At 36.5% G+C, this 23,523-nt stretch overlaps 1 protein-coding gene across 1 annotated transcript in view; it reads left to right on the plus strand.

Annotated features, from left to right (window-relative positions):
• Nucleotides 1–236: 236 nt before the first annotated feature.
• pgfb (placental growth factor b) overlaps nt 237–23,523 on the plus strand; it is a 29,146-nt gene continuing 5,859 nt past the window's right edge. Inside the window, exons 1-3 of the mRNA XM_073827349.1 lie at nt 237–718; nt 21,694–21,730; nt 23,128–23,324. Of these exons, the coding sequence (XP_073683450.1) occupies nt 602–718; nt 21,694–21,730; nt 23,128–23,324 (351 nt within the window). The 5' untranslated portion in view covers nt 237–601. The remainder of the gene's footprint in view (nt 719–21,693; nt 21,731–23,127; nt 23,325–23,523) is intronic.

Consider the following 23,523-nt stretch of genomic DNA (forward strand, 5'->3'; position numbering starts at 1 on the left):
TTTGCAAGTTACCACTTTTATAAAGTGCATGTTTCACAGTTTCTGTCTAATATTGTGTTGCTCTACTCTAAATCAGTGAGGAAAGTGAAATAAAGTGTGAGATGCGAGTTCATGGAGGGGAGGGCAGTGGGAGGACAGTATGAGCAAGGCTTCAGGAGGAGGAGATTTAAATGATCAACTTGTTGAAAGGTAGTCAGGGCGCTCATATGGAAGTGTGCCACTCTATTTGGGAAATGCGCGAGCAGGAATCTTACACTAGAAAACAGACGCTGGATCTCCAGTGGCGTGTGAGGACGATTAAAACCTGCAAACTATAATTGCAAACACTGTTCACTCCATACGGACCTAGCCTATTTCAAACTTTTTACCGGTGGTATTCGCGATACAGATTGGATGCAATTAAGTGACGTGTCACCACTGGTATTTTATGAAACTAGACAGATATAAATATTAAGAATGTTTTAGGGGATTGTTTTATTTTCTTTGGTAGCTTTGAGAAAGCAACGCACACTTTACTACCGACGAGGAAGGCACGAGCTGGCCACCTAGAACCGTTTTCTGGAATTTATGGTTGAATTTTCAAATTGACATTACCATTTGGATGGACTACTGTTTGGATTTTTCTACGGTTAGACTTGCCTTGGCGTTCAAGATGGGATATTTGACATCACTGTTACAAATAATTGCTGCGGTCCAGCTGAGCCTTTTACCTGCACAGGTGAGCATATGGGCCGTCCTTTTTTACAGTTAACCTGCATAAATTATAGCTACACCACATAGCCTACACTGCAAGTGGTATTAAAAACTACAAAACGAGAACGCTATTTTAATTCGCTAAGTGTCACGGTTTAATCAGCGTTCTTCGCGCGAGTGGAAGTCCACCAAAGATAAGGTGTCAAATGCTACGCTTTTAAAAGAAAATGTCAAATTAAAAGTAATTCGACTGTAAATTTAGGAACATGTCTTGAGACCTGTTTTGTTTATTCCGTTGCTCTGTATTTGAACATGAACGCGTCCAGTGTGAATGTCCTGTAATGACCCTTGTGTGAATGTAAGCCTGAATGTTTAAAACGTTCTATAATAGTATTGCTGTTAGCTTACATGTCCAGAACATAAGTATCTCAATTAATAGTCTTCCTTTATATTATAAGTAATAATAATTAATTACAAAGAGAATGAGGACAACTTGTCTACGTGCAGTTGACAGTCAGAACTGGCTGAATCAATGGAGTCAGTTTACTTTTGACACGGCTTCCAGTAAAGCCTCCAGACGGTTGTTTTTATAACAGCCTCTATAACTTGATCCCTTTTTGAAGTGCTGCAAGAGAAAGCGTTGAGTCATGAAACGAAACGTGACGAACTGCAGCACCCGCTTTAACCCACAGGCATTTGTGACACACTGACGCGTTCTCCATGATGAATGACTGCCAAAATCATAAAATTAGATTATCTTTGAATGCCTTCTTGTTCTCTCATTATCAAAGATAATGAGAGAACAATTAGGCAATAACAGTATGTCGAAGTCAGTCTCAGACATAGCTTTTAACTACTCCAAGATTCATTCAAACTATTCACTTTGAAATGTCAATGTTGAATAGAAAGAACATTGTCCCACAGCTTAAGGTAAAATATCACACCTCACGTTATGTGAGATAGCAAAGGGAAACGTTGGCAGGAGAGTCCACTTCAACATTCATCTATTCCTGTATAACAAAAAAGTAGCATTGTATACAAATAGGCTTTGATATTACTTTCTATGCACCTGTTAGTTATTGGTGTTGCCAAACATTGTTAGTTAGACCGCCACAGTTCATTTGACCTCAAGCTTTACAGTTTTATCACTCACATTCTCTTTCAGCTGAATATAAAACCTCACATCCATTTTTTCCGTGCACCATTCAAGAAAATAGTCGAGATAATTTGCTGCAAATCTACCATTCTCTAGTTACTAAAGCTTAAAAAGAGCAGAGACGAGTATTAAGAGTATAAATTGTATGTTCCTTTGTTATTCAATATTAATCCTGCTACTGGCAGGTCAGAACAAGGTTTATCGGGCGTAGTAAAACCAACAACCACACACTTCTTCCGGACCCCACAAATGACTTACGTCTCCATTCACTTTTCCCAAATACACATGCCGTCTCTCATATCATTGGCCATAGACCAGTTGTGGGTGCGTCAGAGTGTGTCTGTCTCCTCTTGTCTCTCTTGTGCTTGCGGCAAAACTTTGATTTATTTTATTTCAGGAGTTGCAGGAAGTTGGCAAACACCTACTGTTACTGATGCTGGAGATTACGTTAAAGAAAAGCTTCAGTAAGCACTTCCTCTGTAAATATGAATGGAAATCTTTCCATTTAAATGCTTAACAAAGTAACATTACTTATTATTAAAATTCATGTTTTTCGTGGGCATAAAGTAAGAATTGTCAAGGACATTTATCCTGATATCCTAATAATAAAATAAGGTAAAATTCTTTAAAATATCAGATATACAGTCACATTCAACTGTAATGGCTGATATCTAAAATTGACTACATTTAATTTTAAGGGCACATTATATAAACTTCTTGACAAAAGGTGTATTAGATATAACAAACTGTCATGAAGACTTTGTGTGTGTGTGTGTGTGTGTGTGTGTGTGTGTGTGTGTGTGTGTGTGTGTGTGTGTGTGTGTGTGTGTGTGTGTGTGTTTTTACATAAATGGATATTCACATTTTTTATACAGTGTGTTCATCTCCTGTTCCTTCTTTGAATCCCTTGTTCTCTTTTTCGGGAGGATCTGTATGAAGCAGTTTTGTAACATTCACTTGTGTAAGGAAGGGAATTGCCGTATCATTTCCAAAGTTGGATAATCGGCTCACAGATGGTTTCTTTAAACTTGAGTTAAACCTTTCAGGGAAACAGAGGTTAAAATACTACACACAGCACAACTCTTCAATATTGGTATTACATAGGATTACACATAATGCAATAGTTGTAACTACACAAGTTCATGCAATGTTGCATTACATAATGTGTCATTCTCCAATTACAATATGTGTCACATTCTCAGGCTTGCAACAAGGCCTTGCTATACCTATAGGTATAGCGCTACACAGTTATCATAGCCAAAAGAATTCACAACAACATTTCCACAATTCCAATATAAAAAATAAAAAATTAAATAAATAATACTATCAATTAAATTCATCTTTAACTTTATTTTATTTTATTTGTTGTTAAAACATACTCAAAATACAAGTGTGGGGAAGTAAAGAGAGATTTTTTAACCATAACTGTACCAAAAATAAAAAATAAAAAAACCTACTGTTGATATTGGTGTGTGCCATTTTTACAGAATCCAAAAAACTCCCACACTTGCACGCTAACTTTTTTCCATTGGATTCTTACTTTTATTCGTTATCTCCTCTGACATGATTATGTTCAATAATAGCTACACAAGGTCTTCTTTTTCTGTTTTATGATGAGTGGCAACCAGCATTACGGTGCAATATTGCCACCTACTCTGTTGGAGTGTCATCTAGATCAGTGCACATTTTGCATGTTTCCTTGCATCAAAAACACACCTGATCTCATGACGAAAACTTACCTGTGGGAACTTTTTTTCACAGGACGCGAATAATAAGTACATATCACTGCAGTTTCCGACAGAAATGAACGCTAGAGGTGGTAAAACAGTGAGCACTTGTAATTGTTTTCGTACACAGTTATGATTACAGCTCCATATGTTTCGCTTTCCGGATGTAACAAGCTTGCTCGGTAGCTCAGTCGGCACAGAATTGAACTTAGGATGCAGAATCCTTGGGTACAAATCCTGTGGAGATAAAGGAGCTGAAAGATAAGAGATCGAAAAACAAGAGGAAACAGCACATTTACATTTGCTCAATGGACATTTCAAGTCAGAACTGCGACACATACAAAACCAGCACCACATAAAACGTACAATATACGGTATATGTTTATCTGTTCTAGGGGAAAAAACAAACACTCTTTTAGCTCCACTCAGTGGACATTTCATATTGAATATGTCCCGAAACGTACATGGCGGTACATAATACGCATCTTACGAAAAATTTCCCACAGGTACGTTTTTGTCATGAGATCAGGTTGCCTGATTCACCTTATCAGATTATTAATAAAGACTCCAAGCAAAGCCACTTTTTTTTTAAAGAATGTCAGGCCCTGTCCACACAAACATGGGTATTTTTTAAACTGCAGCGTTTTCTATGTGGTTTGGCTGTTCGTCCACATGCAAACACAGTATCAGGTCACTGAAACTGAACCTTTATGAAAACTCCTGCCAGGGTGAAGAGTGTTGTCTGGTTGCAGTGTTGTCGTGTAGCCATTGAAACCAGAGATTTTGGCTTGTGACGTGAGACAGTGTGCTGTTTTCTCCTTTGTTTGACGTCAGATTTTGCGTTTCTTTCTTTTGAGAAATGCAAGTCTGTGCAATGGCGGATGTAGCCATGTTGTTAGCCTAGTTTTTTGCATTTTCATGTGGACAAGACTTTTTTAACAAAGGAGGAAAATTCAACATGTTCGCTATCAAACATTTATTTTGCATTGATTCATTTTTGGAGTTTACTTTGACAGAAACGTAATGACCTGAAGGCTGTGATGTGATTGGTTATAAGGCACGCATGAAGCTGAATGTTACACTTTCTCCAATGGTAAAGAAGCAGACCATAGTCTTTAGTATCTCACAAAGTAAGACCATCTCTGCTCCAAAATCTGTTTGTCAGCCAAAGTTGAGATTAAAACTGTGCAGTTTTAGGAGTACTCCAGGAACATTGTGGTGGGTTAATGGTGCTGGATTATTTACAATGGCCGAGTCATTACTTTGCAACAGTTAAAAAGTATGTTCAATATAGTATGAATTTAACCTGAATGTGCTACATTCACCATGTTGTCATTGTGGTCATTGTCATGTGACCACATTATCAGCATCAGTTGCATTGCTTCACTGCCGTTCCTCTCCCAGGGCCTCATGGGACAGTGTCCATTGGCATATCCACTTCAGAATCTGTAGGAAGTAGTAGGTCATCTGCTACTTTTCAACTGCAGTTTTATGCAGTTGACTTTACTGCTGTAAGCATTCAGACATATTACTCTTTCCAGATACAATTGTTTACCTACTATATGGTAAGGAAGCATGCAATTTCAGATGCAGCCAGTATGATCATATGAGTTGCATTAAAGGGTTAGGTTCTGTCAATAATTACGCATCCTCATGTTGTTCCAAACCCATAAAACCTTCGTTCATCTTCGGAACACAAATTAAGATATTTTCAATAAAATCCAAGAGCTTTTTGACCCTGCATTCTGTAGTAATCTTGTGAACATGCATCAAAGATGGACACCGATAAGAATAATTTCATGTATAAAGTGACATGGACTATTTTAACAATGCCCACGCTACCTTTCTGGGTCTTGAAAGTGGTAGTCGCATTGCTGTCTATGCAGGGTCAGAAAGCTCTCAGATTTCATCAGAAATATATTTGTGTGAAAATTGAACGAAGGTCTTACAGGTTTGGAACAACATGAGGGTGAGTAATTAATGACAGAATTTTAATTTTGGGGTTAACTATCCCTTTAATATTATAAGGAGAATTTTGCTGAACTTAAAGATACTTGCACAATAACACACATGGCGCTCGTAAGCACTGAGGTTTGTTACAGAACACATTTTTGTGGCTAAACGACTGCCATTGAATATAGCACTTTTTCCACTTTAAATGATTATTTGGAGGCGATCTAGTGCCAAAATGCACAGATGCTTTACATTATAATCTTAAAGGGCTCCATGAAGAAAACATGTCTTTAATGCATATTTTGAATTCAGTGTCTTGAGCATGAAATACCCTTAAAATGGTTTACTTATGTGCAAACTCAGTTAATGGAGAAGTTCAAAGATTGTACGATGCACCTAAAAAGACATGCTCTAATTCCAGGATTCCAGCTGAACTTTTCCAGTGCAAAAATACAAAGCATTAGTCTTCGGTTTATGAATTTAAATTAGCCACCGCACACACAAAATGATGCTGTCCCATTTGGATAAGGCTAAGGGTTTAAACCATTTAGTACCAGCTGAAGCTATTTTGGTGCTGATACTAAATCCGCCCAGACTGGCCACCTAGTGCTAACTGGTGCAGTGCAGTGCATTCGGATCACCTTTTGCCCCTGGGTGGAATAAAATGCAGTTCCCAGTGGACTAAGGCAGAGTCTGTGCTGAATAATGTGAGCTCCCTCCCATGCGTCTTTTTTTTCTTCTCAAGGGAGAGATGTCTCCTTTGTGCTGACTGTCTCGCCCGTCTCATCTGCTTCAGCCACTGTTAACCATTTCTGGAGAAAGGCAAACAGAATGAGAAAGTAAATATTGCCCATGTGGTTGTGAAGGCCATTTATAAATGTCTTCTCTTGTGTCGAGTGGAGCGTTCCAGAAAAATGTTGAGTCAGGGAGAAATTCTTCCATGTGTCATGGTTGTATGCTGTCCTCAGCATAAGCTTACGTGTCACCCGTCATGATGTGTCTGTAATGGCAGCTGAGATTTAAAGGGCTACCTCATTATTTTTAACATCATTTATATTTGACATTAAAATGGCAAGTTTTTATTTTGGTTAATGTGGGTGACCTAGCTTAGTGTTAAAAGAAGAATTGTCAGTGGGTGGTTGGGCTTTTATGTCAGTGGTATGTTTAGTGGTAACATTTAGGCTGGTAACCCAATGGATTTGAAATATGTGCTACTGTACAGCTTGGTGTTTAGGGTGCTTACTCATGTTGTAAAAGTTCTGAATAGGAAAGTGTTAAAGTGAATAAATTTAACTTATTTTGTCTTCTGGGAAACATGTAACTATCTTCTGTAGCCTCTGAAGGGCAGTACTAAATGAAAAAATATTATATTTAGGCAAAATAAGAAAAATGTACACATCTCTATTCTGTTCAAAAGTCTACACCCTCTGCTTTTAATGCATCGTTTTTCCTTCTGGAGCATCAGTGAGTGTTTGAACCTTCTATAATAATTGTATATGAGTCCCTCATTTGTCCTCAGTGTGAAAGATGGATCTCAGTCATAGTCATTGTTGGAAAGGGTTCAGTTACACCAAAGATGTTTTTTCTGAAAAACAGCTTTTCAGGACAAACAAGGGACTCATGAACAACTATCACTAAAAAAAAAAAAAAAACTGCTGTGGATTATTCAGGTAAGAACACAATATTAAGAATCAAGGGGATGTAAACTTTTGAACGGGTTATGTTCATAATTTAATAATTCAGTGATTTAAAATTGTAATAATATTTTACAATATTACTATTTTTACTGTATTTTTGATTAAATAAATGTTGCTTTGGTGAGCAGAACATTTGAACAGTGCGTTTATTATAACTAAAACTCTGAAACTGAGCCAAATTCTTTCATTTAAAATAACAAATTAGAGATTTTGCAGCCATAGCTCAAATTTCTGTTTTTTATTTGCCTGTTTTAAGTGCAACAATTTCTTATATTTTGCCAGAATTTTCCAGCTACCATTAAACGTTCTTGAAACTTTCACTGACATTTTTTTTTGTTAATATTAATGTTAGGACAAAACATTCTTGAAGGAGACCTATTATGCCCCTTTTATATTTACAATATGTAATATAAGTCTCAGGTGTCCCCAGAATGTGTCTGTGAAGTTTCAGCTCAAAATACCCTGCAGATCATTTATTATATAATTTTGAAATGCTTATTTTGAGTGGAAGCAGAAACATGCTGTTTTCTTTTGTGCATGACTCTTTAAATGCAAAATAGCTTTTGCTCCCCACCCCCTTTTCCAGAATAGGGCTGTGCTTTTACAGCTTGTAGCTCATCAGATAGTCTACCAAAAACATCTGTTTAGTTTTGATTATTATGTCTATTATGCTGAAATCATGCGTTTTAAAGCCATAACAGTTCTAATATAGGGATTTCTGAGTGTACACATTCAAACCACGCACACAGAAAGCGGCTATCACATGGCATGTGAGTACTAAACTAATTTTTAAAGGGATCATCGGGTGCAAAACTAACTTTTATATGTTGTTTGAACATTAATGTGTTTTGGCAGTTTGTGTACACAACCACCCTCCAATGATAAAAATCCTCCCAGTGGTATTTTTTTCATCTTTAAAAGTAATATCCCCTTTTTAAAATCAGTTCATTCTTAGCCTCTTGTCGTTGTGACGAAATACGTTTGATTGACATTAGCGTCTTACCTTAGACCCGCCCTCACCGAGCTGAAACAGTCCGAATACGATCCTCACTGTGTCGACTCGGGTGCAGAGGAAGACTCTAATTGAGTGATTGAGGTGTTCTGTTACTGGATGTAATAATGAACATAGCAGTAGTCATTTACTCCCGACATCTGAGCCGCTGAAGACGCAGAGGTTTAACGAAACTTTCGTTTTTAAATGGAAAGTGCCAATCCCGATCTACGTAAGCATCTATCTTCATGCGAATCGTTCCTGATGCAGCTTCACCCACAGTAGAAGTGAGTATAAGGGTTTTTCATGCATCTTTGCAAATGGCCTTTCTTAATAATGTGCTTGTTGGCACATTATTAAGTTTCCCGATAAACATGGCTAAATGCAGCTAAACGCGGCTAAATGCGGCTAAAGTAAACATAATCCCAGAGAGGGGCGGAGCAAGCAGAGCTCGTGGCATTTAAAGGGGCCATGTCTTAAAATGAGCTGAAATTTTGCAGAGCTGATTTTGACAAGGTAAAAGGGCGTTTTTTTACACTACTATTGAGAATTTTTAATCAAAATATATTAGAGACTTTTCATTAAGACCCTAAAGAATCATACGAACTTGTGGAAAATGGGCATCCGATGACCCCTTTAATAAGACTCTTTCATGTCTTATTGCGCTTAAACTGTCAAATACACACAAGTTTTACACAGGAGTCACAAAAACAGTCGGTTATGTCTGTGAAAGTAAACAGCTGGGAAAGAAATCGCATGTTTATATTAGAGCCGTGTGGCGACAGCATATTATACATTAAATAAATCAATAAATCCACTGCTCTCATCTCCTCTGAGGCTGGGACTCTAAATAGTGTTCTGTGCTCGTCTGTGGAGCCAACAACAGAACATTTAGCAATAGCATGCTTTGCTTGAACTTTTGCTTGAACTTTCGTGAAAACAAAATGACAGCGCCTTGGGTGGAAATGTGCAAATTAAGGGAGGTTATATTATAATAAGATCCCCTTCCTATGTCACAGGGGTAGCCAAATCTGACACACTCGTTTTTTTCACATGCTTGCAGAAAAAGGCTTACCAAAACAAAGTTACTGGGTTTCCCTTTTTCAAGTTTTTTGGGTTGCTAGATGCACTGTGGACCTGATTATAGCACTTAAACAAAACAAAACAAAAAGATTGTTATGTGTCACCTCTAAAGTAATGTTTAGGTAATGTTATTTATTAATTAACTTTATTAATATTTGATATACATTTTCCCATCGTTAAGAGAAACTGTTCTAAGAACAACATTCTTGGAATGTTAACATAATGTTATTTTTACTAAATCAATGTTTGAAATTGTTCGAAAACTTTCTAAGATCAGCATTCAAAACATCCTTATGATGTTATTTGTACTTGATGAATGTTCCTTTAATACTGAGAGAAAATGTTCTAACATTTAACATCCAAATAAGGGTATGCTTTGCTTTGAGGTGAGCATTGTAATAGACTTTTAAATGACCTTTAAAAAACATAACCACAACAAGAAACCTGGACATTTCAGTGTTTTAGAAACATTTCAAAACAATGTTCCCACAAGGTTTTAATAACCTAAATTTGTTCCCTAGCTTTGTCTAAAATGTCTCTATTGCATACTCCTGATTTGATCAAAAGTGGTGCTGAAAGGTTTGAGAACCACTGATCAGAGTAAACTCTTATCGTCTCTGAGTGTTTAGTGAATAAGCTGTGATATTTCTCTCTAGGCGTAAATACCCTTGTAGTTAGTTTGACTAATGGGCTGAACAGCAGGGTCATGCTGTTAAATACATCCACAATCACCTCATGAAAGATTCCTTGATTGCTTTACCGAATGTGCAGCTTCATTCGTTCAATGCTAATTTTGCAGCCATTCTATTTTCTTCATTTCCTGTCTTATTTTACCTTCCTGTCTCCGGTGTCATCTGCAGTGTCCGCTTCCACAGTCTTTCCTCTGAGCGTTAATACATTTTCTTTTCGGGGGGTCATGCGACATGCCATCTTTCATTTCCTTCCTCATTGTATCAAGTACATTGTCTCTCTCCCATCATGTAACTTTAGAGTTTGGTTCTATATGATTGTGTTAGATCTTAGTCCCTCTGGACTGGACAGTAGGTTGGAATATTTTTGAAGCTTTTGTGTTAATTCACAGATTCTAGCTTCCTGGTTGAGTGAACTTCCTATGTCTGTTTTTAAAAGTGAGGATCATGCCAGCTTTGTTGGATATTTCGGTCATCTGATCTGATGTCAAAAGATATGGCAAAGTTCCCTCTAAGTGCGCTTGTGATGTTTCCGAGGTCCAAAAAAAATTCCATGTAGAGGGCAGATGCATAAATGGGATAGAAATTCTTGAACCAGAATTAAATGACTAGGCACTGTGGATGGAAAATGTGAGCAATCTGTGTGAAATATGCAGATTCATTTGGGAAATAAAGATAGTGACATAGAACGAACCTTAGAATTTATTAAAACATTTTTTTATTTTATCTCTTTTTTTTGTTGTGACCTCTACATAATATCTTTAAGAAAAGTTTCTTTTAAAAAGTTTCATTTTCTAAATATTGCAAAATGCTACGTAATATTAAAATGCAATATTGACTAAACATTTTCCTAAAAATAAAATAAATATTTGTAACTATAATGTGAGAAATTTTAATTTTATTTGCTTTATTTGCTTTTTATTCAAGGATGCATTGAACTGATGAAATAATAGTGTTACAAAATATTTTAATTAATTTCAGGTAAATGCAACTATTTATTGCATTTATGAAACTAATTAGTTTTTTTGGAACTTTCTATTAATTGAATAATCCTGAAAAAAAATATATAATGGGGTAATATTAAATAGCACAAGTGTTTTAAATTGTTTTAATTACAATTATTATTTTTGTTATTATTATTATTATTTTATTTATTTACTTAATAATAATTATTCATATTTTGCGAACTAAATCAGTATATTAGAATAATTTATAGACAACAATTATTTTAAACGTAAATAATACATGTATTTTTTTTATTTTATATTATATATTTTTGAGTAAAACACTGTATGGGTCTGAGGTACACGAGGTCTGTCTATAAGAAAAAAAATACGGAATACTAAATTTATTAAATAATAAAACCTAAAACTAAAAAGAAATAGATTATAATTATAATTTAATAATTTGAAGTTATCGGGTTTTAAAATTATAAAGTAAAACAAAATAAATAACATTTAATAATGTCAATCATATTAATATTAATGCATTATAGTATATATCCATTATCTTAAATAAATCGTGAAAATAGCGCCACTTCTTCTTGTTATATGCAAATTATTAGCTTCAAATCAATTTATGTATTGTATCAAACCAATCTGTTAATTTTCAAATTGTTCTCTTTCATATATTTTTCATTTGCAAAAACTAACACAATAAAACACAATAAAAACATTATAATATAATAATAAAACAATTTTTTGAAAAATTGAAAAATTGAAAAAAATGTGATGTAATATTAAACAGCACAAGTGTTTTTAATAGTGTTAATTAATTTTTTTTTTCATGTCATGTGACACTGAATGACTGCTGAAAATTTAGGAATAAATTATTTTAAAATAGAAAACGGTTATTTCAAATTTATTTTTATATTATATATATTTAAGTAAAACACTGTATGGTTCTGAAGTACATGAAGTCTGTCTAAAAGAAAAGAAAAGGGCGAGATCAAAAGTTTGAAAGGCAAGATCACTGCAAATCCTCCAGAGTTGTCTCAGACAATGAAAGAACTATGACTGAAAGAAAAGAGGATGTGATTCAGACAGAGAAGTGTACCGTAGAGGCATAAGGCAGAGCTGAAGAAATAAGGCGGGAAAACCCTGCCAAATAAGGGATGAGAGGCGAGGGAGAGTGACAGGAGCGACAGCACACGGCATTCACTGCAGGTGCTTCCTCTCCGTCAACACTTACAGCAAAATAATACTTGAGGCTGACCATCTGTGTCTACTTGGCCTTCCTCTGCCTCCATAAATGTGAAGTGGCAGCTATTTATTCAAGCTCCATTGATGGACTTGCTGGCAAAGTAAACACCTGAGCTGACACTGTTAACTGATCCTGCTCAGGCGTCTAGTGCTTTAGATTATGTGATGAGTACGAAGTGTTCCTTCTTTAAACTGTGAAAGAAAACTCTAACCACACTTGTTCATGATCTACCAGCCCCAGAATAATGTGACGGCACATTCAGTGCGTATTGCATTTCTGCAATGTAATTTAGCTGAGCTGTGTGCAAGTATTGTTGTCCTTTCCAGCAGTCTCTCCACTTGTACTACAACAAACATGTCCACTCATCTCCACAGGCATCACCTTTTTGTGTCAACAGAACTAAAAGAAAACATGAGCCAACATGTGCAAGGCAACACCTCCCAAAATTTCCCGCCAAATTGAATTTAGACACAATGAAGCATCGTTTTGAATGTGTGTGTGTTTAAAACTATACATTTAAAGGGATAGTTCACCCAAAAATAAAAATTCTGTCATTGTTTAGTCATTCTCATGTTGTTCCAAAACTGAATGAATTTGTTTGTCCTGCTGAGCACAAAAGATATTTTGAAGAATGTTGGTAACCAAACAGTTGATGTTCCTTACTGACTTCAAATAGTATTTTTTTCCCACCCATACTATGGAAGTCAATGGCTACCGTTAAGTGTTTGGCTACCAACATTCTTTAAAATAATTTCTTTTTTGCTCAACAGAAGAAACCCTACAGGTTTGGAACAACTTGAACCTGAGTAAATGATGACAGAATTTTAATTTTTGGGAGAACTGTCCCAAAAATTGCAATTAATTGAAATAAATCAGCTATTTCAAGTGAATGCAGTTCAGTTGAACTTTCTATTTCTAATTTTCTATTTATCAAAAAAAAATTACATTTACTATGCATACATTTCCCCATTTTGTTGTATACTGTAGATAATTAACATTATAGAGGCCAATTGTTACATATTACACAATTTTAAGGCATTTCATATATTTCTTTGTAACACACTCACCATTGTGCTTTGTATCAGTGAAAGTATTAAAATGCATTATTTAATACTGTGTATTAAACAATTATTTTATCTGGAAATAGGCTTGTTTCTAAAGGACAGTTTTATAAATGAAGCAACTTGAGCTATAGATAAACTATGAAACCCTCATGAAACATGCTGCACACCCTCCACCTCGCCATATTGTATATACCTTCATCTGCACATGCATTCATTAATGCGCATACGCATCCAGACGTCTCAGTCGGCGTGAGTTGTTGTGGTGACAGGACCTTGGCTCTTTCCTGTACAGGCCTGGTTATGGCCCAGGGGATGAGGCGCAATCACAATCAGGAAAAAATGGATCTGTCCTTCCTTCAGTGGCACTCAGGGGACTGTCATACACTCTGTGGGCTTTAATCTCTCATCTGGAGGCAATTTGCTCCCATTTACATAGCCACAACAGGGCTTACTGTAATAAGGAGCACAATTATCCATGGTTGGCCAATTTCAAGGGAGTTTATGTGGAGATGTTTTTGACCAAGGAAATATTGTTTGTGTTGTCCTCCAGGATTTTACTCACTGGAATCTGAATAGTAATCATCTAAAAATGTTCATTTTGATATACATTCTGTATTAGTGTGCTTGGAAACAATTGTTGATAATGAAGCATTCCTTGATTCCTTGATTTTACCATGGGTGAGGAGATTATATGGTTATTGCTTTAATAATAGTAATAACATATTAGCCAGGATATTAGAACAGATCTGTCTAACAACATTTAAATTGAAACAATACCCTATAATTCAAGAACAAAATATCAGTTTGTACTTTGTATTATGTAACTCACAAATATGTTGCAAAAGCTGGATAGCAATTGAATGTGAAATGTTTCTGTTCAGAAAAATATTTGTTGGCTGTTTGCTTGACTAATGCAAGGCTGTGGGCCAGTAAAGAAGCACTATTAGACATGCTGTGTGTTTTTGTTGGGTAGCCCAGTTATTTGTGAAAATAGCAGAATTAATGTAACCTCAAGCAACAGCATGCATGAAACCATGATCACAGGATTCTGTTCTCATTGTTAAATATAAAGGAGCATGTGGTTATTACGCATTATTGAAATATTCCAGTGATCCACCCTGTCTCTCTTAGTTTTGCCAATGAAGGCGTGCAGTCTGGCACCAGTTTTTTTTATTTTTTGCTCTAATTTGTAATGTTGGAGTAAAAGTTCCCATAGACTTCATGTCTGCTTGAAGTCTTCTTTTCAGTTTACTCAGACTCTTCCTGTTGAAGCAGGCCAGCCCTCTCCCACACTGCTGGATCAATTGGAAAAGACAGGATGGAAGGATACTCTTTCTGCATGACTTCAGGTCACTGTGGATTATTATTTAAGAGACAGGTCTTTCTCGTATACGTGCGGACCTGAGCGTTATCTCTCTGGGAGTGAAAAAGATAGCAGGAGTTACAAATCAAACTGGTCGCTTATATGTCTGCATTTTAACATTAAAAATTGTTTAAGTTTTCTTTTATCATCTTCAACCATTCTGGAGTCAAATTATTCATGAAAAGAAGAAAAGAAGACTCATTTCTAGAAACTCATGAAGGTGTCAGTAAGAGAACACATTACAACCACTAGTATTTCAATATAATCCTTCATCACTGGAACCAGCGCATTTTCCCAAACAGCCTCTCATATGTTCCTATTTGCATGTGTAATGTACTCAGTTTTTATCATAATTCGCATTTTTAAGAGGAGCCAGAAGTCTGCAGAAATGTTTGGTTTCCATTTTGTTTGCTTTCCTATTTTTCTCAAAACTTCCTGCCTGGCATCCTCCGGACTGGAGGTTATTAAAGCTAATGGTTCTGGTTGTAGACCCTAAAGTTCAGTACATACTCAAAGTTATACTCGAAGTTATAGATAGATAGATAGACAGACGTTAGTAGATAGACACAAACAGATAAACAGACAAGTACAAACAGATAGATAGATAGATAGATAGATAGATAGATAGATAGATAGATAGATAGATAGATAGATAGATAGATAGATGATAGATAGATAGACAGATAGATAGATAATAGACCCATAAACAGATAAAGAGACAAGGACAGACAGGTGGATGGACAGACAGACGTATAGATAGATAGATAGATAGATAGATAGATAGATAGATAGATAGATAGATAGATAGATAGATAGACCCATAAACAGATAAAGAGACAAGGACAGACAGACGTATAGATAGATAGATAGATAGATAGATAGATAGATAGATAGATAGATAGATAGATAGATAGATAGATAGATAGATAGATAGATAGATAGATAGATAGATAGATAGATAGATAGATAGATAGATAGATAGATAGATAGATAGATAGATGGATGGATGGATAGATAAACAGACAAGGACAGAAGAACTGACGGATAGATAGACAGACAGACAGACGTTAGTAGATAGACAGTAGATAGACACAAACAAATATACAGACAAGGACAAACAGATAGATAGATAGATAGATAGATAGATAGATAGATAGATAGATAGATAGATAGATAGATAGATAGATAGATAGATAGACCCATAAACAGATAAAGAGACAAGGACAGACAGGTGGATGGACAGACGTATAGATAGATAGATAGATAGATAGATAGATAGATAGATAGATAGATAGATAGATAGATAGATAGATAGATAGATAGATAGATAGATAGATGATGGATGGATGGATGGATGGATGGATGGATGGATAGATAAACAGACAAGGACAGAAGAACTGACAGATAGATAGATAGACAGACAGACAGACAGACAGACAGACAGACGTTAGTAGATAGACAGTAGATAGACACAAACAAATAAACAGACAAGGACAAACAGATAGATAGATAGATAGATAGATAGATAGATAGATAGATAGATAGATAGATAGATAGATAGATAGATAGATAGATAGATAGATAGATAGATAGATAGATAGATAGATAGATAGATAGATAGATAGATAGATAGATAGATAATAGACCCATAAACAGATAAAGAGACAAGGACAGACAGGTGGATGGACAGACAGACGTATAGATAGACAGACAGATGGATAGATAGCTAAATAGACAGACAGACAGAAGGTTAGATAGATAGATGGTAGACAGACAAACAGACAGGCACATTATTTTGTTGTTTTAACTTTTACAGTTATTCCAAAAGAGTTCATACTCCGAAACATAATTTCTAGTGGATAATTTCTCAACTTTATGCTGCCATATCTCAGTGTTTTCCAGGGCACTCTGACCTGTCGGCAATTTAAGCAATGGCCTGAAGCACTGACATCATGGTCTCATCAAAATAATCTGAACAGACTGAAGAGTCATTAAAATATTAGACACAGATGGATGTCAACACTTACCACAATAATGGTGACACGTTAAAATGAGCACTGAAAAATGACCACTTAATCAAAAACTGAGATGACAATAAATATAATACAATAGAACAGTAAACAGTAATCAGCATGCTGGGAACTCAAGTAGGCATTGCTTATTACAGTTTGCTTTGTTCGTTAACTTTTGTGATTTACTTGTGATCTAACTAATGTAATAAAAATTTATTTTAATCCCCCCCCCTCTCTCTTTGCATTTATTATTTTGAGTGGCCTGACATAAAAACTCCAATAGCATTTGGTGTTGCTAATGCTGTCAAAATTACACACGGCACCTTTAAGCATTGATCTTGTTTACAGAAGTTCCTGGAGGTGACATTAGGGAGGTTCTCTCAACATTCCTACTTAGTATTTATGACCCGTATAGAACCGTCAGGAGTTACTTTACTTTCACACAGTCCATCTGGTTACACACACAAGGACAAAGAGGTGCTACGTGAGGTCCCTCACATAGCTGAGTTGATGTGCCAAGTTTTTGAGAACCTTGCTCTTCTGTTCAAGACCAAAGGAGCATGGAGATGCCAAGTGCCTGCCTTCTCATGTCTGAAAGTCCTGCAGTGTAGAAACCTCCTGTGAATAGACCTACCTTTATCCTGGACTGTCACACTTTCAGCCTACCTAGACAGCATTTAAGGCAACATAAGCATAATCCAAAGTCAGCAGCAAAAATCGTATGCCTAGTAAGCATATTTAAGACTGTATGCAGCCTACGCAGACAATCCTAATCCACCGTGACAAGCAGAGTGACAAGAACAAATGGTTTCATCCCATGTTTTGTTTGGTTATTTGAAAAAGTTGTTGTTAGCTAATGCTAATGCTAATGTTAATGGCAAAATCTCTGTGAAGTCTCTTGTGTTGTTCTTGTAATTCATTGACGATTTGACAGAGTAACATTTGAGAAAAAGTAACTTGAACTATTAAAAAATGTTTCAGGTAGTTATCTGAGTAAAAACACTTAGGGTTTCTGTTTGGAAAGCCAGCTTGTTAGGATTCTCTGGGGCTGTTCACAATGCCTGATTTTCTGTTGTATTGTATGTAAATATGCGCTAAATGGATGTGTTTGACCGCTGCATTTGTCTCATGTCTTTTGTAGCATCTTTAGTGTTCTAAAACAAGCACTCAAGTTAAAAGAAGCTCATTTTTTATAATACAGTCGTGGCCAAAAGTTTTGAGAATGACACAAATATTAGTTTTCACAAAGTTTGCTGTTAAACTGCTTTTAGATCTTTGTTTCAGTTGTTTCTGTGATGAACTGAAATAGAATTACAAGCACTTCATACATTTCAAAGGCTTTTATCGACAATTACATGACATTTATGCAAAGAGTCAGTATTTGCAGTGTTGGCCCTTCTTTTTCAGGACCTCTGCAATTCGACTGGGCATGCTCTCAATCAACTTCTGGGCCAAATCCTGACTGATAGCAACCCATTCTTTCATAATCACTTCTTGGAGTTTGTCAGAATTAGTGGGTTTTTGTTTGTCCACCCGCCTCTTGAGGATTGACCACAAGTTCTCAATGGGATTAAGATCTGGGGAGTTTCCAGGCCATGGACCCAAAATTTCAAGGTTTTGGTCCCCGAGCCACTTAGTTATCATTATTGCCTTATGGCACGGTGCTCCATCATGCTGGAAAATGCATTGTTCTTCACCAAACTGCTGTTGGATTGTTGGAAGAAGTTGCTGTTGGAGGGTGTTTTGGTACCATTCTTTATTCATGGCTGTGTTTTTGGGCAAAATTGTGAGTGAGCCCACTCCCTTGGATGAGAAGCAACCCCACACATGAATGGTCTCAGGATGCTTTACTGTTGGCATGACACAGGACTGATGGTGGCGCTCACCTTTTCTTCTCCGGACAAGCCTTTTTCCAGATGCCCCAAACAATCGGAAAGAGGCTTCATCAGAGAATATGACTTTGCCCCAGTCCTCAGCAGTCCATTCGCCATACTTTTTGCAGAAGATCAATCTGTCCCTGATGTTTTTTTTTGGAGAGAAGTGGCTTCTTTGCTGCCCTTCTTGACACCAGGCCATCTTCCAAAAGTCTTGGCCTCACTGTGCGTGTAGATGCGCTCACACCTGCCTGCTGCCATTCCTGAGCAAGCTCTGCACTGGTGGCACTCCGATCCCGCAGCTGAATCCTCTTTAGGAGATGATCCTGGCACTTGCTGGACTTTCTTGGACGCCCTGAAGCCTTCTTAACAATGCAGTGGAAAGTTTTTTTCAAGATTAAGTTAATTTTCATGGCAAAGAAGGACTATGCAATTCATCTGATCACTCTTCCTAACATTCTGGAGTATATGCAAATTGCTATTATAAAAACTTAAGCAGCAACTTTTCTAATTTCCAATATTTATGTAATTCTCAAAACTTTAGGCCACGACTGTACATCTCTTCAGACCGTGTGTGTGTGTGTGTGTGTGTGTGTGTGTGTGTGTGTGTGTGTGTGTGTGTGTGTTTTAATTCCACTGCCCTGCGTCTTGCCTTTTTAATATCAAAGAAATGTGTTCTGTATGAATGGCCCTTTAACCTTTTTTAAGTTTTTCAACAGGGAGCAAGAAGTTAAAAGTTTTTGCACTGCCAGTTGTGTTTTATAGCATGGGGTTAATGGAAGTACTTTCTCTTTACTAAAAATGTCTCAGTAAATTCCCTCTTTTCAGAATGAAACGCAATGACCACTTTGACCCAGCATTTCCGTTCCACTTTCACAAACTAGTCTTGCTATGTTTGCTAGTTTTGATTAGACCTTTATATTCTTAATTGTAAAATTGTAAAATATTGTTTGTGTATACAGCATAAATGGTGTATTTAGGAAAATATTTGGTAATTTTCCAGCAATTCACCAGGTTTATTGTGTGAAATGGACTATAAAGATAGAGAATGAAAATGGAGAAGAGCCCAGATCCTTTTTATTACCTAATCATGACCCTAGTTTTTCTCATTTATATAGGCTATAATTTATTGACTACAAAGAGCCTGTAGCATTATCTGTAGTATAGTGTAATGCAATATAACATAATATACGGCAGAGCAAAGTTTCTGAGATTTATTTGATTCATTTAATTCACAAACATCGTTTTATACTTCCTCAGGACAGGAAGGTTGGTGGATGTACAGTATCTAACTCCCATCCAAAAGTATCGAATGCAGTTTCCTTCAAGGCAGTGACTTAAAACCACACTGATTCTTACATTTTTCTGGTTGATAGAAAAAAAACTCATGGTCAGCTCAGCAAAATAACCACAGAGGGAGATGGACAATGGGAAAATAGCTCAATCTTAATACTACAGGAAGCAGATTTTGGACTTGAACAGACGCACACAAATGGGAATATGATAGGGCTCAGCTTCTTGTCTTGCCACACATGAAAGAGAGACTTTCACAGAGTAAATGTCCTGTAAAAACACATAAGAGGAAACATGCATTATTGTTTCTTGCCACCAGTGAGTGCTGTTGTTTAAAAGCTCTGTCATTTAAATCTGTGATGATACTTGGTTGTTGAAGAAGTGATATATGATCCTTCTTGATGGGACTGGGGGAAGACAAAAAGGTTGGGAAGCACTGCTTAGTGAGTATATTAAGTTGTCTTGCCTGCAAATTAAACTGTTTTGGGCAGTTTGATAAAAAGTGTAATGTTGTATCACTAACTTGTTAAAAAATAGGCCTAATTTGCCTATATAATGTTCTTAAAGAAGAAGAACACCACCCTTCTGTTGCTAATTGTGCTGCTGCATCTTCACCCTCTTCTAATTTATTAATACTTTTCTTTTGACTTTCTATTATTATTATTATTATTAATATTATGATTATTAGGGGTTCAAGCATGTAGAGCTTCTCGAGTGTCTTATGTCGTTGGAATCCTTGGCTCACATGGGACAAAATGCACTCCTCAGATTCGATCGTGAGCTTGGCAAAATCTTTTGGGTATTTTGGATTTCTTGCAAAACCTACTTTTGCTAACTAGTCCAAGGTTTTTCACCCGATTGGAACCAAACCAGTGCAGAAAGATTCTCTAGAGAACGAATCTCAATAATTATTAAAAAAGTAAAACTTTCGACTTGCCACCGCAAAGGGATGCCAAAACATTTGAAAACCGGGGCCACTTTTAGTAAAATGCTTATAATTCCTGAATGGAATGAGATACCTTCGCCAGAACAGAATTATGTAAGAGCTCAATTTAAGGTCGCAGGACAAAAATTGCGGAGATTGGCCACTTGGTAGTGCTATAAGAGGGAAAAACAAAAAATGGCTATACCGACCAAAACCATTTGTCCTATTAACATGAATCGCTGTGCATGGTCTTGGTCCAAAGTGCCAAAGTGTCTAAAAGGACATTTGGGTATCTCAAAAAAACATGTCCGCCATTGGCAGATGAAGTTTGAGCACCTGTTAGACATGGTTGACAGAGGCTGATCGGAACAAAACTCTGTGGGCCTATTTGACTCACAGCCCCAAAGGTCTGTGAGAAAATTTAAAAGAAACCGGCCACAATATTGCTTTTTTCAAGGGCCTAAATTATTGTACATTGCACAGATTTTGGCACATGCATGCGATATTCATATCATATGACAGAACTTCTCATTCTGCATCTAGAACCACTGCTGTCAATCAAGTCATAGTGATTGAGAAGATGTTAAAAAAAACTACTTTTGCAAGCTAGGTTTGGAAAAAAAACACTGCTGTACAATTCTCTGGATTCCCTAAGCCAATAATTATTAAAAAAAATGTTGAAATCTACCCTTTGGGAAGCTATAACAGGGTCGTTTAGAAAATCCTATAAAGCCTAAAGGAAAACTCAAAACTTCACAAAACCTGTTGAGCACATGCGACATGTCTTTGCAAAAATGCTTGCTACATAATGTCTTTTTTAATGTCTTTGTGCTTTAATTCCCTTAAAGCGCTTGTACTCCGGTAATCACTGCATGCTTGCAGCTATATTAATTATTAATTTTTTTTATTTAATCTTTCTCTTGTAGAGATTATATTATAATCTGTCGCTTTTTACTCTCTTTTTTTTGCAGAGTTCTTCTTCAGTAAACGTAAACAGCACTGCAAAAGGTAAGAGAATTGCCATATGGCAAAACATATCAAATACAGTCTTGCATACATCAGTTATGTTTGCTAACTTTAGAGCAACAAGACTTAACAAACATGAAAAGTAGGCTGAATAAGATTTTTTTTTCTTCACATATTTGTGGTGGTTATGAGGATCAGATGCACATGAGAAATTGATATTTTACAGCAGGAAATGTACAAAAAAGACTGTACATTATATTAAAACCTACAAAGTAGGTTTTTACTTGCCATGTGTTATTTATTAAGCAGAGCATTTTTGGCTACTTTTTAAACAAATATGCTGTCAGATAAATGTTTATGGTCTCTTTATTTCAAATATAAACAAGAAACTTACACTAACTTAATAACGAGAGTAATATGGCAATAAAAAGTTGAAATTGGTAATAAAGAACCGTTCTCTGCAAGATCCCTAGGACATTCTCTTTTGAGAAATCCTGATAAATGAAAAACATGATTCTCACACACACTGCAGAGATCTTTCTTGTTGCCTTTCCCAGAGATTTTATAAATCAAACTATTGGTGTAAAGAAAAAATCTAGATGTATATTTCATACATAAACACATTTGCCTTGAGAAATAAGGACAAAGGTAATTTGAGATGGAACTATAGTTGGCTGGACCAGAGCATGAGGTTTGGTCTTTTAGTAACTACAAGTTTGATTCTAAGCTATGAGTCTAATGAGGCACATTAATACAAAGTTCAGTCATGAAACTCTAGATGGCACAAAGCAATAGGTTCTAACTCAATCTGATATAATCACATGATTATTCACATGGCACAGCTGATTGGTTTCTTTTGCATCTGCAGCCAATGAGCTAGCTGTGCAACATTCCAAACACTCTGCTAGTGATTGCTGTAGCAGTTGTGGCGTGCATCAGAAACCCTCCACCTTCCCCAGCTCCTCCTGTATAGATCTACTATCTATACAGGAGGAGCTGGGGAAGGTGGAGGGTTGACAGGGTGATTTCATCTATGCTATATGTGCAGCAGCAGTATTTCTTACATGCTCACAGCATTATGTCTGTAAATGTATTAACAGTAGCAAGTCTCGGGTACTTGCTCTGCCACAGCAGCAGCAGTGTAGCAGATCTATTCCACCAAGAGCAAACTCATTAACATTGCCATGTGTATTACAGTGCTAAACTGTCCAAGAGTTGTCATGACAGAATTATTGCTAATTGTGTTAGAATGTGGATCATGTGGCAAATAGATATAGTAATCTCATCTCAAATGAATAACTAGCAATTTTATACATCTCACAATCACTAATCAGTTCATAGTTTGCTCAGTGATTGCTTTCAAATGCTGAGCAATTTCTTTTTGCATATTCATGCACACGTGTAAAGGTCATTGTTGTATTTCTCTTGCTGTGTTGCAGTGATGCTGTTTCAAGAGGTTTGGGGGAAAAGCTTCTGCCGCACTATTGAGAAGCTAGTGGAAGTAGTTCAGGAGTACCCTGGGGAGGTGGAGCACATTTACAGCCCCGCCTGCGTGCCATTGGTCCGCTGCGCTGGTTGCTGTGGAGATGAGAATCTGGAGTGTCACCCTACGCTGACTTCTAACACCACCATGCAAGTAAGGATGTTTCATTTGACAAGGCCAACAATATTTACTGTTTCAAAAGTAGCACAAACAGTTGGGAGTACCAATAGGTATGAATACTATCTCATACTGGACTTTGACTTTGTGTGCTTTTTCACTAAAGTAATACCTACAGTAAGCAGGAGACTTTGTTTTGTCTGTGTCAGGCACACTGTTGCGATGGATATTAATA

This window comes from Garra rufa, chromosome 21 (genome assembly GCF_049309525.1).
Source record: "Garra rufa chromosome 21, GarRuf1.0, whole genome shotgun sequence".
Taxonomy (NCBI): Eukaryota; Metazoa; Chordata; class Actinopteri; order Cypriniformes; family Cyprinidae; genus Garra; species Garra rufa.